At 52.1% G+C, this 15,965-nt stretch overlaps 1 protein-coding gene across 1 annotated transcript in view; it reads right to left on the bottom strand.

The window, feature by feature from the left end:
• Baiap2l1 (BAR/IMD domain containing adaptor protein 2 like 1) overlaps positions 1-15,965 on the bottom strand; it is a 71,664-nt gene that overhangs the window by 6,077 nt on the left and 49,622 nt on the right. The window contains exons 4-11 of the mRNA XM_070033540.1: positions 10,315-10,376; positions 10,139-10,210; positions 9,343-9,480; positions 7,993-8,145; positions 6,090-6,257; positions 3,530-3,677; positions 1,815-2,022; positions 596-673 (exon numbers count right to left, since the gene is read on the bottom strand). Coding sequence (XP_069889641.1) covers positions 596-673; positions 1,815-2,022; positions 3,530-3,677; positions 6,090-6,257; positions 7,993-8,145; positions 9,343-9,480; positions 10,139-10,210; positions 10,315-10,376 — 1,027 coding nt within the window. The remainder of the gene's footprint in view (positions 1-595; positions 674-1,814; positions 2,023-3,529; positions 3,678-6,089; positions 6,258-7,992; positions 8,146-9,342; positions 9,481-10,138; positions 10,211-10,314; positions 10,377-15,965) is intronic.

Genomic DNA, 15,965 nt, shown 5'->3' on the forward strand with positions numbered 1-15,965 from the left:
AGGTGGCAGCAAGCTCCTGAGCCAACACACACCAAGCACTTGGAAAAAAATGGAAAAACTCAGGTTTTGGATTATTTTCCCCCTTTTGTTTTCTGTTTTTTTTTTTTTTTTTTTTTTTTTTTGTGAGATGGGCCTAGGCTGGTCTTTAACTTGAGATCCTCCTGCCTCAGCCTCTCCAGTGCTGGGATTACAAGTATGTGCTACCATGTCTAACAAAACTCAGAGTTTCAGCATTCTAAAAATGACACTTTTAAGTTCTGGGCACAGGGGCATTTAAGCTGTTCTGCTAGGGCTACACAGGGGGCAGTCCTGGAAGGCTCCCAGGCTCTTGGGGGTCCACAGGAGAGCCATTAGAACCCACACACAAACTATCCACACTGAGGCCCAAATGGCTCTTCCTGGAGCAGGTTCCTGGACACTGCTGGACTTTGGTTTTCTCATTTTACGAGTGGGGGTCTATGGCAAGATGAGTGCTGCCCCCAGGGTGTAGGGCTACCTCTGGGGTGGGTGCTGCCCTCTGCTGTGGGTTACATCTGGGGTGGGTGCTGCCTGGGGTGTGGGTTAGTGGGGCGTTGGGGTCGGGCAGCCTTGCTACCTGGGCGCAGGCGCAGTGCTGGCCTCCTCGGCGCTGTCCTCCAGCAGCTTGGTGTACGAGGACGGGAACCAACCCCTCCTGTGAGTGCGACAGAAAAGTGTGCCTGGCTCACGAGGCTGCCTGGCACAGGGGGCTGTGTGCACCCACCCCACCCACCACCCCGTTTTCCCTCAGGGACTTCGCTCCCATGGCAGGCCAGCAGCCGGGCCAGTTAGGCGCATGATCTCACTGAAGTGACTTGGCGCTGACATCTTTCGCCTTGTCTGGTGCTGGAACGGAGCCTAGTGCCTCATATGTGCTGAACACACGCTAGTCCTTTTGTTTCTATTTTATTTTTGAGGCAGGGTGTTGCCGCTTTGTCTGGACTGGCCTCCAACGAAGATCCTCCTGACTCTACCTCCAGAGTAGCTGGGAGCAGTAGCTGGGATTGCAGGTGTGCACTGGCCACGCCCAGCCCTTGTCTTAAATCTGAAAACACATCTGATACAGACTAGCGAGGCCAGGTGCAAGGATTCAAGCCATTGCTGGTAGCTACTTGGGAGGTAGAGGCCAGGGCATTAAACAGTTTGAGGCCAGCCTGGAGCAAATAAATGACTGGGCATGTCACCCCAGCTACCTGGGAAAGTACAAATGGGAGGATTGTGGCCCAGGCAGGACTGGGCATAAAGCAAGGCCCTCTACCAAGAAATAACCAATGCCAAGAGGGCTGACAATGTGGCTCAAGTGTCATGCCAAGCAAGCACCAGGCCTGAGTTCAAAACCCCAGTACCACAAGGAAAAAAAAAACCCAAAAAACCACAAACCAAAACGCTCCCAGATTATTATTCCTGAGAAACAGGTCCTTTTTAAAAACAAAGGAACAGGGCTGGGAAGGTGGCTCACTGGTAGAGCGCTTGCCTTGCATGCTCGAGGCCCTGGGTTTGATTCCTCAGCACCACATAAGCAGAAAAAGCCAGAAGTGGCGCTGTGGCTCAAGTGGTAGAGCGCTAGCCTTGAGCTGAAGAGCTGAGGGACAGCGCCAGACCCAGAGTTCAGGCCCCACGACTGACATAATAAATAAAAAATAAAAACAAAGGAACGTTCACATCTGTGGGGGGTGAAACCGCCTGGCTTCAGTGCAGCGGCACAGACACTAGCAAACCAGACTCCAGCTAAAGTGCTCCTGCACCCAGTGGGCGCGGGCAGCTGTGGGAGCCCGCCGACGCGCACCCTGACTCACGCTCTGGTGGTGTCGTGCTCCCCGTAGAGCCAGCCATCCTTCTCCTCGGGGACAAGCAGCGTGATGACGTCTCCCTGCGCGAAACTCAGCAGAGTCCTGTTGGTGCCGGCCGTGTGAGGGAAGATGGTCTTCACCTTCTGCTTCTTCATCAGGTTCAGGCCAGTGGCGACGGACACCGACCGCTGTAAGCTGGGGTCCTCAGATGAGTCTGTTACAGGGGCGTGGCTTTGAGCAGTCAGAGGTGTGGCTTTTGAGGGTTGGGGGCGTGGCCCTGAGTGGTCAGGGACTGGCCGGAGGACACGCCCAGGCCCCCTCTGTCCAGTCTTGGCCATGTGGGGCGGGGCCTGCCGGGCAGTCAGGGCCTGGTACACACTGTGTTCTGTCACTGCTCTACCACCAGCAGCCCTGGCGCCAGCAACCACCCACCTCACCGCTCCGCAGCACCCACCAGTTTACCAGTGCCCTGACTGGTGAGGAAACCGAGAGCAGAAGAATCCTGAATTGGCCCAGATCACACACAGCAAGTGGTGCCAGGCCTGTCTAGAGGAACCCAGCCCACAGCCCACACTACGGGGCTTTGTGCAGACTGGACCTTCAACAACTGGGGCTCCTGCTGCCCTCTGGCCAATTCTTCACCGTGACAACATGGTTTTGCCATCTCCTTACTACTCCTGTCTCTGCCTCTTTTTTGGCTTATTGAAAAGACTCGGTGGTTTGAACAATGGTGCTGCAGGGCACTGCCGACTCAACTCCTCTGGAAGCAAAAGACCAGTCAAGTCTCAGGGGCCCTGAGTGCAGAAGACTGCATGGGGTGAGTGGGCCTGCTAAGAGAAATGGCACCAAGCTTCTGCCACCATAAACAGCCCTGCTTGGTTGAAAGGGAAGCAGTGAAGCACAAGGCGCCCTGCCGGAGAGGGTGAGTGTGGAGAGTTCTATGATGCCTGTGGGTAAGATTAATAACCAAGATTTTGGGCTGGGAATGTGGCTTAGTGGTGGAGTGCTTGCCTAGCATGCATGAAACCTTGGTTCGATTCCTCAGTACCAAATAAACAGAAAAAGCCGGAAGCAGCGTTGTGGTTCAAGTGGTAGAGTGCTAGCTTTGAGCAAAAGAAGCTCAGGGACAGTGCCTAAGCCCTGAGTTCAAGGTCAAGACTGGCAAAACAACAACAACAACAAAAAAAAAACACCACCAAGATTTTGTCATATAGCTGGCTTTACTAAAAACAAAACAAAAAACCACCACCACACAGTGCAAACTAGGTTATGTACATGCCAACCCCCCATCATCATCATTATTATTCTTTTTTGTTAGTTTCTTGAGACAGAGTCTCAAGAAGGCCAACTCAGGTTGGCCTTAACATTTGATCCTCCTGCCTTAAAGCCTCACAGGTGTTGGGTTTACAGGTATGCACCACCACACCCTGCTCAATAACATTTCTCAATAGTACATCTACCTTATGTAAGCAGCCATCAGTAGGTAGAATATCTTAAGGTCTATACCTTCCCCCGCCCCCCGTCTCCATAACTATAGAGTTGGCTCCAGGGCCCAGCTCTCAGCCCTACCTTATCAGCCTTGAGGTATAAGCTATTTGAAGCTCAGACCAATCTACCATGTTTGGTTACCTAGCTGTCAGGATATGCTGGATATTTATTTTACAAATTACTTTAAAAATTTTATGAAGGTGCCATACAAGAAATCAAAGGAAATATCTTACCTTTTGAGTGATTTGTCCTTTCTAACGTCTGCGCCCCTGTGGCTGGATTATTGAACATATCAATCAGGGGGCTGGTGTAGGCTTTGGCTGAGGGAGCGGGGGGCATCTTTGGTGAGTATTTTGAAAGTGTGTCATAGTCCTTCCCGACCTGGAAGAAGCCTTGGTTAGTTTGATGGCAGAGTACCCCAGCAGTGGGTGACAGATTGGGGGGGGAGTGTTATTTGCATCTTTTCAGTCCCACTGTCTCCCCCAAATTCTGCCACTTGTAGGACAATGTTCCCATTTAAATTATTTCAATAGAGTCCTTCACTGTCAAAAGAAAAAAAGCCGGGCGCCGGTGGCTCATGCTTGTCATCCTAGCTACAGGAGGCTGAGATCTGAGGCTCATAGTTCAAAGCCAGCCCAGGCAGGAAAGTCTGTGAGACTCATCTCCAATTAACCATCAGAAAACTGGAAGTAGCACTGTGGCTCCAAGTGGTAAAGCACTAGCCTTGAGCAAAGAGCTCAGAGACAGCGCCGAAGCCCTGAGTTCAAGCCCCACGATTGACCAACAAAGAAAAAAGAAGAAACAGCTACTCCCCCTCACCTCCATTAATCAACTTTCTGTCCTCAGGGTTCTGGCTCCCCTGAGGAGTGAGTGAGCGGAGTCTACCCTAAAGGTGGCTCTTAATCACCCTCTCCCCTTCTGAATGCATGTTCTTTTTCAAAATCTTCTCTAGCTTCCTATCAACTAGATAGAATCTCTGGCAGGGCGCCTCGTGCTTTCTGGAAACTTCATTCACTGCTTCCCTTTCAACCAAGCAGGGCCGGTTATGGTGGCAAACATTTTGTGCTGTTTCTCTAACCAGGCCCGCTCATCGCAGGCAGTCTTTAGCACTCAGGGCCCCTGGGACCTAACTGGTCTTTGTGTGTGTCTCAACCCCAATCCATGAAGGGCAGGTCCCTGGCTGCCAGACCTTGGCCCTAAGTCCAAGGACAATGTGGAGGGTGAGGGGCAGACACCGGTGACACGGGCTGCACAGGCGGCAGTGAGGGCTTCCTCTTGCTGGGTGGGGATTCCTCAGGTGGTGTTGGCATGGTTTGGGTGAGGGGATTGAACCCCCAGGGTCCAGCCTGTCTTCTGGGTATTCATCCCCCTTCTCATCTTCTGAACCCCTTTTCTTTCTTCCTTTTTGTTGGTTGTGGGGCTTGAACTCTGGGCTTGGGCGCTGGCCCTGTGCTCTTCAGCTCAAGGCGAGCGCTCTACCACTTGAGCCACAGCGCTCCTTCTGGTTTTCTGGTGGTTAACTGGAGATAAGAGTCTCCTGGAGGGGCTAGGAAGGTGGCTCAGTGGTAGAGTGCTTTCCTTGCATACATGAGGCTCTGGGTTCAATTCCTCAGCACCACACAAACAGAAAAAGCCAGAAGTGGCGCTGTGGCTCAACTGGTAGAGTACTTGCCTTGAGCTGAAGAGCTGAGGGACAGCGCCCAGGCCGAGTTCAAGCTCCACAACCGACAAAAAAAAAAAAAGTCTCATGGATGTTCCTGCCTAGGCTGGCTTCGAACCACAATTCTTAGATCTCAGCCTCCTGAGTAGCTAGGATTACAGGCATGAGCCACCACTGCCTGGCTTGAACCCCTTTTCTTATGGCAGTGTTGGGACAGTCCTTTTGCCTAGTTCTGAATCCCTTTTTACTAATGACTCATCGACCACTAGTGCTGTTTTGGAGGGAGGGGTGAAAAGGATAATCCCATGTAAAAAAAATTGGGGGTGGGTGGGTAAGAGGTGTGGCTCATGTGGTAAAGTACTTGCTGAACAAGGACAAGGCCTTGAGTTCAAACCCCCATATCTTCCCCATCTTGTTTTGGAAGGAGTCTAACCATGTATGGAAGCAGGATGGAGTGGCATAGAAATCCCCCCACCTGCTTGGGCACCAGCCCAGGCCATGTGGGCCTTTACTTTGTGCCCGTGTGTGTGGGGAAGGCTGGCCCTGGCAGTGCAGGATGGTCCTGGATGCACTCTAGGGCATCATGCCAGGCTATTCTGGCCGGGGCTGGGGGGGGCGGGGGGGGAGCTGCTGCCTGTCGCTTGGCACAGGGAGACGGGGGAGAGACACGATGTCCTCCCACTCCACACCTGCCGGCTCTGCACCTTGTCCTGCTTAGCCTTGGGCCTGCACCAGACCCCGTGGGCAAGCAGCTGGGTTTTAAAGCTGTTCCCATCATTCCAGTGCCCTTAGGTAGACAGGCAGGATGGACTCAGGTATCCAAACTGCCAGCCAGCTCCAGCTTTCCCTGTACGTTTGTGAAAATAAAGCTATAAAGCCCAGCTCACGGCTGGCGCTCTACTGTAGAGTTCCGCCTCCAGACAACACCTCCGTCATTGCTGGAAAACTCATGTGCGTGGCTTGCTTCAGCTCTGAAGACAAGGGGTGGCCATGGGAAGTGGTGGGCTTGGAAGTAAGAACAAGGCCTGTGGTCTCCACCAATGAGGGCAGCCCTCTGCCTCTGCTCAGAGCCCAGCTGGCCCCAACACACAACAAGGGCACCGTGCAACTAAGGAGAGGGAAGGGGCACCTACCATGTTGCTTCTCTCGATCATGGGCGACGGCTGGGGCGTCATGGATGTGGGGGTGGAGATCGGGGTCCTTATCTCTTCGATCATGTTCATGATTTTCTCTGGCACTTTGGTGGCATCACAGCAGGTTTCATGCCACCGGGGCAGTTTGGAACTCAGTAATTCTGCAGACTAGAAATCCAAAAGAAACAAAACCAATGGCAAAGGCGTCTGGTGAAAGATTGCATGGACGGTGCATTACTGCTTATTTCACAAGGGAAGGGGCTGAATTTGATTGATCCAAGGAGTGGAATACTGAGATCAGGGGTCATAGTGATTAAGGATATGTTCAAGCTGGGTGTGGTGGTGCACACCTGTAATGCCAACACTTGGGAGGCTGAGACAGTTGTGGCCTGCCTGGCCTACATAGTGAAGCACTGTGTCAACAGTGAAACAAGGAGAAAAACAAACAAAAAGAAACATGAGTCAGTGGAGACACAGCTCACCCTCAGAGCACAGAAGACAAAACAACAACAACAACAAAAAACCCCAATAACTCTCTACTCCCTACCACCAAAAATAAAAAATTCAAAAGCCAAATAAGAAAGGTCAGGGGCGGAATCTTTGATCTCAGGGAAACTGGCGGGCTCGCGTGTCTGTGTATGTGTGTGCGTGCATGCATGCGTGGTTAGGCCAACAACACTCTGGGAAGTGGGTTCCGAGGCCGTGCTCCAGTTGAGCATGAGGACACACTGAGGGACGCCTTCAGGCCTTTGCAGAACAGCTGGGCTGCAGCTCAAGACAAAAGTAGGCAGAGCCTGGAGATCCAGGTGCCCTCCCCTACTCTCCCAGGTCAGCAGTCTGTCTGGGAAGGGGAAGCTGGAACTTTCTGGAAGCTTCATGCATGGCAACTTTGCTGTTCTGATCAGATCTGCATCAGCAGGGGGAGAGCACAGCCACCCCCCCTCCCACCACATCTGGACCAGCGCTGGGCCTGGAGGAGCTCGGGGCTTTGGCTGCCAAGAGGGAGGGGATAAATGATTACTGGGACTCAAGGTCAAGTCTAAGAATGCCGTGACCAATATCCAGCACTCTCTGAAAGCACTCCAGGTGCCTTCTGACATAGTGGGGTGCTGCCTTGGGGAAGAGAGCCTCAAGGCTGTGCAAGGCCCTCACCATGGAAACAAAGTGTAATGTTACACATGGTGGTTATTCATATTAGGTAGCCAACAAAACCTCTGCAGAATATACAACAAATGTGTGCAGATATGCAAGGCCCTGAAAGAAGAAGCTGTGGTCAAGCTTCTCGGATGATGCAGAACACTCTAGATCACTTTTCTATGAGCAATGGAGAGTACCTGATCTTAACTAGTGCTAGTTTTGGACAGCTGCACAGGCATAAGAGAATTCATCATTTAAAAGATGTGTATTAGTCTCTGGCATCCCCATAGCTGATGTGTCAGAGGGCCTCCTCCTGTCAGCCCTCTGCAGGGACAGGAAGGACTCCTGGAACACAGTGTCCTGACGCCTGAGAAGGGGCAGGGCTGCTGGTGACCTGCTCCACAGCCGTAGCAGGACAGTGCCTTGGGCCACTCGAGCTGGCCCTAGGAAGGACATCAATGCTGTAGATGCATTGTAGATACATAAGATAGATGACTCACAGAGGAAGAGTGGACTTTTCTGCCCACGCTGGCCACAATCCTCAGATCTCAGCCTCCTGAGTAGCTAAGATGACAGGCCTGAGCCACTAGTGCCCAGCCTGAGCATTTGTTTTACAAGAGGATTTTCAAAATGGATGCAGTTCTACATCCCACACTACAAGCAGGCATGTCTACGGGCTGTCTGGGATGTCTACGGGCTATGTACTAGGGTAAAAGCTCCCTCTGGAATGGCCTGGCTGGAGCAGGAGGCCCGAGCCCGCGCCCACCTTCACATGGTAGTGGTGGATGTGGTCCGTGAAGCTACAGTGCTTGTCCACCAGGAAGCAGAAGCGCCGCTTCTCCTCCAGCAGGGCCTCTCTGCAGCCATCAGCGATGAACTTCTGGATGTCGCTCTGGCGGGAGGTGACTGTCTCCACATACTAGGAGAGAAAGCGGAGGTGTGGCAGTAACAGGGTGCATCCTGTCCCTGCCCAGCCCCATGCTCATCTTCTGCCATCTTTATGCTGTTTTATTTTAATAATGGAGGCAGAGCAGAGTTGTCACCTGACCTGCGCATGCAGCCCTCCTTATAAGCCCCTACGTGCCGGCCTGCAAGTGGCGTGGATTGTACCGCAAAGCTCTGTGAACTTGGCAAGGTGAAGGTTCAAACCCTGGGTCTACATGCCAGTCACAGGGCGTAACCTAGGCTGACCCTTCCAATGTAAATTGGGGCAGGAATGCTGATCACAGAGTCCCTTCTCCCTGCTCCAGGGAAAACCTTGCAGCATGCAGCTCTTTTTTTTTTTTTTTTTGGGGGGGGGGGGGGTCCGGTCATGGGGCCTGAACTCTGGGCCTGGGCGCTGTCCCTCAGCTCTTCAGCTCAAGGCTAGCACTCTACCACTTGAGCCACAATGCCACTTCCGGCTTTTTTCTTTTTGCTTATGTGGTGCTGAGGAATCGAACCCAGGGCCTCAGGCATGCAAGGCAAGCACTCTACCACTGAGCCACCTTCCCAGCCCCGAGCATGCAGCTCTTATGAGGCCAGAATGCATTCATTCATTCACTCATGACAATGTCTCATGGAATACTGCCTCAAACTTGAGACCCTCCTACCTCAGATTCCTGAGTGGGGCTGGGTTCACAAGCATGCACCACCATACCGGGCTCAGAATGCTGAGTGTGTATGTGTACACGCATGCTCGAGCTGCTCTCCTGGGACTTGAACTCAGAGCCTGGGTAATGGCCCTGAGCTTTGTTCAAGGTGAGCCCTCTACCACTTGAGCCACAGGTCTACTTCTGACTTTTTTTTATTTTTTTGCCAGTTCTGGAACTTGAACTCAGGGCCTGGGTACTGTCCCTGAGCCTCTTAGTGCTCAAGGCTAGCACTCTATCACTTGGCTTTTTCTAAGTAGTTTATTGGAAAGTCTCACAGACTTTCCTGCCTGGGCTGGCTTCAAACCATGATCCTCAGATCCCAGCTTCCTGAGTAGCCAGGATTACAGGCGTTAGCTATACGAGTGCCCGGTGTAATGCTTTTTAATTCAGCAATAGCACAATGTTGAGTGGAGACAGCAAGGGGCAGGCCACCCTTTAAATCATATGACTAGGGGTCAAAAGTAGTAGGGGGAGGGATGTACCTCGATTTCTTTGTGCTCATATTTTAGGGCATTGCGGCCCCCTTGACTTTTCCTCCGTATCTTCTTCAGCTCGGCCTGGGACTTCTCCAGGGAATCCAACTTGCTCTTGTGTTCTGTTTGGTATCGCTTGAGCGTGGCCTGCGAGTCAAGCGTGGGCTTTCCTTCACTGCAGCACCTAGTAGCCGCCACGCACGCGGCTACCATGACCGTGGCTTGCTCTGCATGGGCGCCCAGCACTCACAGGCCTGCTGAGGGCCCGGGGGCAGGGATGGCTCTGGAGTAATGAGGACCAAGGACTCACATATTGGGGTGTTGGGGGACATTGGAAAGTAAGCTTTCTAGGGGAGATGGAAAGCACTTGTGTGACATGGCTGGAAGACCAGGGGAACGGAGACCCCAAAACCAGCTAAATGGACACGGGAAGTGGGGCAGGCTGGGGGCGGGAATGGCTGTCCTGATAGGCATGTATCAGCTGACAACACTGCTTTCTAGGAACACAGTTATTTCTGAAACTATTTGGTTCTTGTGCCTTTTCTTTTTAAAAATGGTTTGGGGCCAGGGTCTTGCTATGAAGTCCTGGCTGGGTTCAAACTCTCAATCCGCCTGCCTCAGCCTCCTGAGTGCTGGGATTACAGGTGTGCACCACCCCACCCCACCGGTTCCTCTAGTTTTTAATACAGATCCCAAGTGGTGGCACAAAGAGGCCCCTCAGTTCCACAACCCTCCTCCCCCACTTCCCTCCCGCCCCTAGGACTGAACCGAGGGATGGCCGTGGAGTGGACCAGGCCGCACGCACGTTCATGTACTTCACATCCAGCTCCGTCTTCTTCTCCAGCTCATGGATGATCTCCTTATGGAACTTTCGGAACTGTTCATGAAATAAAAAAAAAAAAATCCCCACCAGGTTGGAGGCTTTTGGTGCGATCAGCACAAAGCACGGTGCCATTGTGCTTGGCGCGCAGTGGCACGTACGTTCTCTTCCAGGCTCTCGTTGAGCTTCTTGTGGGTGCTGGCAATCTCGATGAGGACGTGGCCTGCGAAAGGAGAACAGACACGTTAGGAGGCGCCATGCGCCAGGGACAGGCTCTGCGAGGCAGGTGCTCTCCCACACAGCCACCCCTGGTCACCACATAGGAGTTGAAAAGTAACAGAAGGGAACATGGTCTGACAGGGTGCGGGGGAGGGGGGAGGTAGGAGGGGGACACACTAGCACCACTGGCCCCCATGGCTGCTTCTAGGAAGAGGGCAGGGAAGCACCTTTGCCACCATCAATAACGCTTTGGCTGGCTTTCCCCACGCTCCGCCTCCCGCTGCTTTAATTCCGAAATTCTCTTGCCAAAGATCACCTCCACCATCACAGCCACCAACTTTAGGAACAAGTGATTTATTTTTATCTGATTTCCCCAGAGTAATCGGAGTATATGCTAGCCATGAGAGAAAAATGTTTCTCATTTTAGTTCATGGATTGTTCTGGAACTATGAATGCCAGGGGAAACTGCAACAGGAACAGTGGTTTGGCTTGGGTCCCCTGGGAGGAGGCCACTTCTCTGAAATGGGAGGGGTGGGGGGGACAAGAGTCATATGACCGAAAAGAGGGTTCCAGGACAAAAGGGGGCCATTCCCAGAAAATGCCAGAGCACTGCTGTGCAATACCTGCCTCTCTTGCAAAGTGGTAGCCTTGCCTACTAAACAGCGAAGTACATTTCAATAACAGTAACAGCTGTGCAGGGCAGCTCATGCCCATATTCAGGAGGCAGAGATTAAGAGGCTTGAGGTTTGAGGTCAGCCAGGGCAGAAAGTCAGTGAGACCTCCATCTTAGTCAACAAGCTAGGTGTGGTGGTTCACAGCTGAGAAGAGGGAAGAGGATCACAGTTTGAGGCCAGCCCCAGGAGAAAATACAAATTTTTTTTTTAAAGAGCTAAAGCAAAAAACAGCTGGGATTGTAGCTCAAGCAGTAGAGCAACCACAAGACCCTGAGATTAAAACCCCTGCACCAAGTCTGGCACCAGTGCTCACACTTGTAATCCTACCTATTCAGGAGGCTGAGATCTGAGGATCACGTTCAAAGCCAGCCCGGGCAGGAAACTCCAGAGACTCTTATCTCCAATTAACTACCAGAAAGCTGGAAGTGGCGCTGTGGCTCAAGTGGTAGAGCATTCACCTTGAACTGAAGAGCTCAGGGACAGTGCCCAGGCCCAGAGTTCAAGTCCCATGACCAACCAAAAAAGAAAACCAACAATCCCGCATGGCAACAAAACCAAAACCCCAACAAAAGAATGTGCTGCTGGGTCATCTGATAGTTCACTGGCCAGAGAGAAAGGATTCTTATGGCAAACCAAATAGCTGTAGGTGAGGGAGGGAGACAAGTGCGGGCCAGCAGCTGGCCTCAGCTGTCCCTTCTGTATAAGAGCCGTCGCATTCTAGGACAACTCGGAGACAGCTGGCTCATAGACTGCCAGCCCAGACCTTCCCACGCGCTGCCATCAGATACGCCACAAGGCCGCCCACCAGCCACCCACATCCTCCAATCCCAGCTCCTTTTTGGCTGCCAGCTAGTCATGAGGGGCGATTTGTCATCAGTGCCACACCCACAGGGAAGACTCACTGCACAGATGCTACCATGTGGCATCTTTAGGGCACATGTGACGTCATGGGCATGTGCTCACCAAGTCTCTCCCCAGCCCCTGTCCTGCCAGCTGGGCTCTGAGGAGCCCCGTTCTCTGCCCTCTGACACCTGGCTCATGTCCTTACCATCTTCTCTCCTGCTCACCTGGTGGTAAGCTGGATACACCAGTATCTAGGGCAGTCAGAGCTACTAGAACCCTGAGCATTGTGGCACAGAGAACCCACTCTGAGGACAGGATGTGGAGTCACACTCTGGAGGTTCCAGTGACATAATCTATTCCCTGTGTGCTGCACAACACTGACAGGACAACAAGTTGGACAAACGAGAGGATGGGGCAGAACCTCCCCAGGACCCAGGCTCCACCCACCCTCCCAAAACACCCCAACTCACTAAGAAAACTGAGACTTCTTCACAACGAGCAGCCTTTCTACCTCAAGAATACAATCAGAGCCGGGTGCTGGTGGCTCACGCCTGTAATCCTAGCTACTCAGGAGGCTGAGATCTGAGGATCGCGGTTCAAAGCCAGCCCGGGCAGGAAAGACCGTGAGATTCCTATCTCCAATAAACCACCAGAAAACCGGAAGTGGCGCTGTAGCTCAAATGGTAGAGCGCTTGCCTTGAGCTGAAGAGCTGAGGGACAGCGCCCAGGCCCAGAGTTCAAGCCCCATGACCGAAGGAAAAAAAAAAAAAAAAGAAAAAAAAAAAAGAATACAATCAGATTAATGTTACTTGATATTGTTGAGTCATTTCTCAGGGAGCTCTTCAGGGTTCTTTTACAGCTATTTAAAACTCATATGTAATTCTTTGTTGAAGATGAAAAAATAAACTAAATCTGCTTAACTGTTAGAGAGTCAAGTACTTCTTCTATTCTTGGCAAGTCAGATCTCCATAAGAAAACACATCTACAAGTGATTTGGCTAATGCTGGGTGCCAGTGGCTCACCCCTGTAATCCTAGCTATTTAGGAGGCTGAGATCTTAGGATCATAGTTCAAAACTAGCCAGGGTAGGGGCTGGGAAGGTGGCTCAGTGGTAGAGCGCTTGCCTTGCATGCCTAAGGCCCTGGGTTCAATTCCTCAGCACCACATAAGCAAAAAGAAAAAAGCCGGAAGTGGCACTGTGGCTCAAGTGGTAGAGCGCTAGCCTTGAGCTGAAGAGCTGAGGGACAGCGCCCAGGCCCAGAGTTCAGGCCCCACGACCGGACCCCCCCAAAAAAACAAAACAACAACAACAACAACAACAAAAAAAAAACTAGCCAGGGCAGTAAAGTCTGTGAGACTCAAATCTTCAACCAACTAGTAAAAGGTCAGAATTGGGCTTGACCTCAGAACCAGGGTGCTGTCCCATAGCTTTTTCACATAGGTTGGTACTATATTACTTGAGCCACAGTGCCACTTCTGGCTTTTTGTCATTAATTGGAGGTCTCACACATTTCCCTGTTCAGGCTGGTTTCGAGCCATGATCCTCAGATCTCAATCTCCTGAGTGACTAGTATTATAGGCATCAGCCATCAGTGCTTGGCATGAATTATATTCTTTTTTTTTTTTTTTTTTTTGGGTCCGGCCTCATTCAAGCTAGACAAATGCTGGGTCACTAAGCTACAATCTAACCCAAAGGAATTTATGTTAAACATGTACATTTCAAATTCATGTGCTCAACATAGCTAAAAGACATCTATTATCAATTCTTCTGAAAATTCATAGAAACCCACCCCTCCTCTGGCTCAAAGGAGTATTAGAGCTGGGAATGCGGTTCAGTGGTAGAGTGCTTGCCTAGCATGCATGAAACCCTGGGTTCGATTCCTCAGTACCACACACACAGAAAAAGCTGAAAGTGGTGCTGTGGCTCAAGTGGTAGAGTACTAGCCTTGCGCAAAAGAAGATCAAGGACATGGGGCTGGGAAGGTGGCTCAGTGGTAGAGCGCATGCCTTGCATGCCAGAGGCCCTGGGTTCAATTCCTCAGCACCACATAAGCAAAAAGAAAAAAGCCGGAAGTAGTGCTGTGGCTCAAGTGGTAGAGCGCTAGCCTTGAGCTGAAGAGCTGAGGGACAGTGCCCAGGCCCAGAGTTTAGGCCCCACGACTGGACCCCCCCCAAAAAAAAAAAAGAAGAAGAAGATCAAGGACAGTGCCCAGGCCCTGAGTTCAAGCCCCAGGACTGGCAAAAAAAAAAGTAGTATTAACTCTAATAACATCTAGGAACTATGAGTACATATATCCCATGCTTTCTCCAATCCCATGCAAGGGCAAGCTTGTGCCAGCCAAAAGGCATATAGGAGGTAAAACAGTCAGGTGGCAAAGCTCAAAGAATATGCCTGGCATGAACACACAGTTGGTGTTTGACCCTTTTGTGTGCTTTTTTCAGGGCCCGCGTTGGGCAGACGCCCCACCACGGTGCTCCATCCCGGCCACCTGATCCAGACGGAACCGAGCAGCGGGAGACGGGCAGCGCCCGGGATGGCACGGAGCACGCGCCGGCAGGCGGACGGGAACCGAGGACATTCTTTCCATCAGGAACTCATCACGGCTACGGGAACACACTATTTCCCAGAAGCACCAAGTCACGTGTGACCCTCAGTGTCCTCAAAAAGACCACATGACGCAGGGCGAGCCCACCCGCTGCCAGCCTAAAGCCACCCAGAACGGACCAGGCGAATGGACCTCGGCATCCCTGGAGACAGGATGGAAGTTTCCAGCAATCCTCCAGATAGCAGAAGTGAGGCTGAGGGAAGACAAAGAGGCGAGCAGAGGACGTGGATCCTGCCAACTGCAGCGCCTGCGCTGGGGCCGAGGAGCAACAGACGGGTGACCGCGGCGAAGGCTCCGCGCTGCGCTGTGCGCACGTGCGGATGACATCAGCACGCAGCATGTGGTGCATGTGCGGACGTCGTCAGCGCGGTGTTCTTACGGCATGACCTCAGCGAGTGGCCCACTTTTGCAGGGATGACGTCAGCATGTGTGTCCGCATCTCCGGGCACATTACTCGAAAGCCTTGCACAGCCAGGCGCAGGTGGCTCACGCCTGTCATCCTAGCTACTCAGGAGGCGGAGATCTGAGGATCCCAGTTCAAAGCCAGCCTGGGCAGGAAACTCCGTGAAACTCTTTTTTTTTTTTTTTTTTTTTTTTGTCGGTCGTGGGGCTTGAACTCTGGGCCTGGGCGCTGTCCCTCAGCTCTTCAGCTCAAGGCGAGCGCTCTACCACTTGAGCTACAGCGCCACTTCCGGTTTTCTGGTGGTTTATTGGAGATAGGAGTCTCACGGTCTCTCCTGCCCGGGCTGGCTTTGAACCGCGATCCTCAGATCTCAGCCTCCTGAGTAGCTAGGATTACAGGCGTGAGCCACCAGCGCCCGGCTCCTCCGTGAAACTCTTTATCTCCAATAAAAACCACTAGAAAACCAGAAGTAGCACTGTGGCTCAAGTGGTAGAGTGCTCGCCTTGAGCTGAAGAGCTGAGGGACAGCGCTCAGGCCCAGAGTTCAGGCCCCATTGACCAACAACAAATAAATGAGAGTCTTGCACAGGGCACCTGCTTATCCTACAGCCATGCTAAAATTAAATTAAATGGATGGCGAGGAGACCTGACACACGTTAGTCAGCTAGTCAGCATCAACACGGTCGTGTCTGGCCCGAGCAGAAAATGGTGAAGGTCAGTAATGAGTTACAAATGACTAGAGAGCCTAGGAATCCAGCAGTGAGAGACCCAGGAAGAAAATGCAGCACCAGGCAGGGATGCCCTTGCCACAGGTGCAGCATCAAGCGCCTTCGTGTGTGAAGAGACTGGCATGGTGTGGGAACATCGCCATTGGGTAGCCATCGTAGTAATGCTCAGTGGCGGCAAAACTCATTGACAGATGCCAGATCTAGAATGCCCAATGCCCATCCTGATGTGGAACAGGTATTGAGGCAGTCTGGAATCCCCCCCCCCCCCCCCCAGGACTTGATGATATATGTGTGAACAATAGGAACTCTGCATGGTAGAAAGCATAGAATGTCTTCAGCAC

The sequence above is a fragment of the Dipodomys merriami genome, unplaced genomic scaffold (genome assembly GCF_024711535.1).
Source record: "Dipodomys merriami isolate MVZ:Mamm:240054 unplaced genomic scaffold, mDipMer1.0.p SCAF_22, whole genome shotgun sequence".
Classification (NCBI taxonomy): domain Eukaryota; kingdom Metazoa; phylum Chordata; class Mammalia; order Rodentia; family Heteromyidae; genus Dipodomys; species Dipodomys merriami.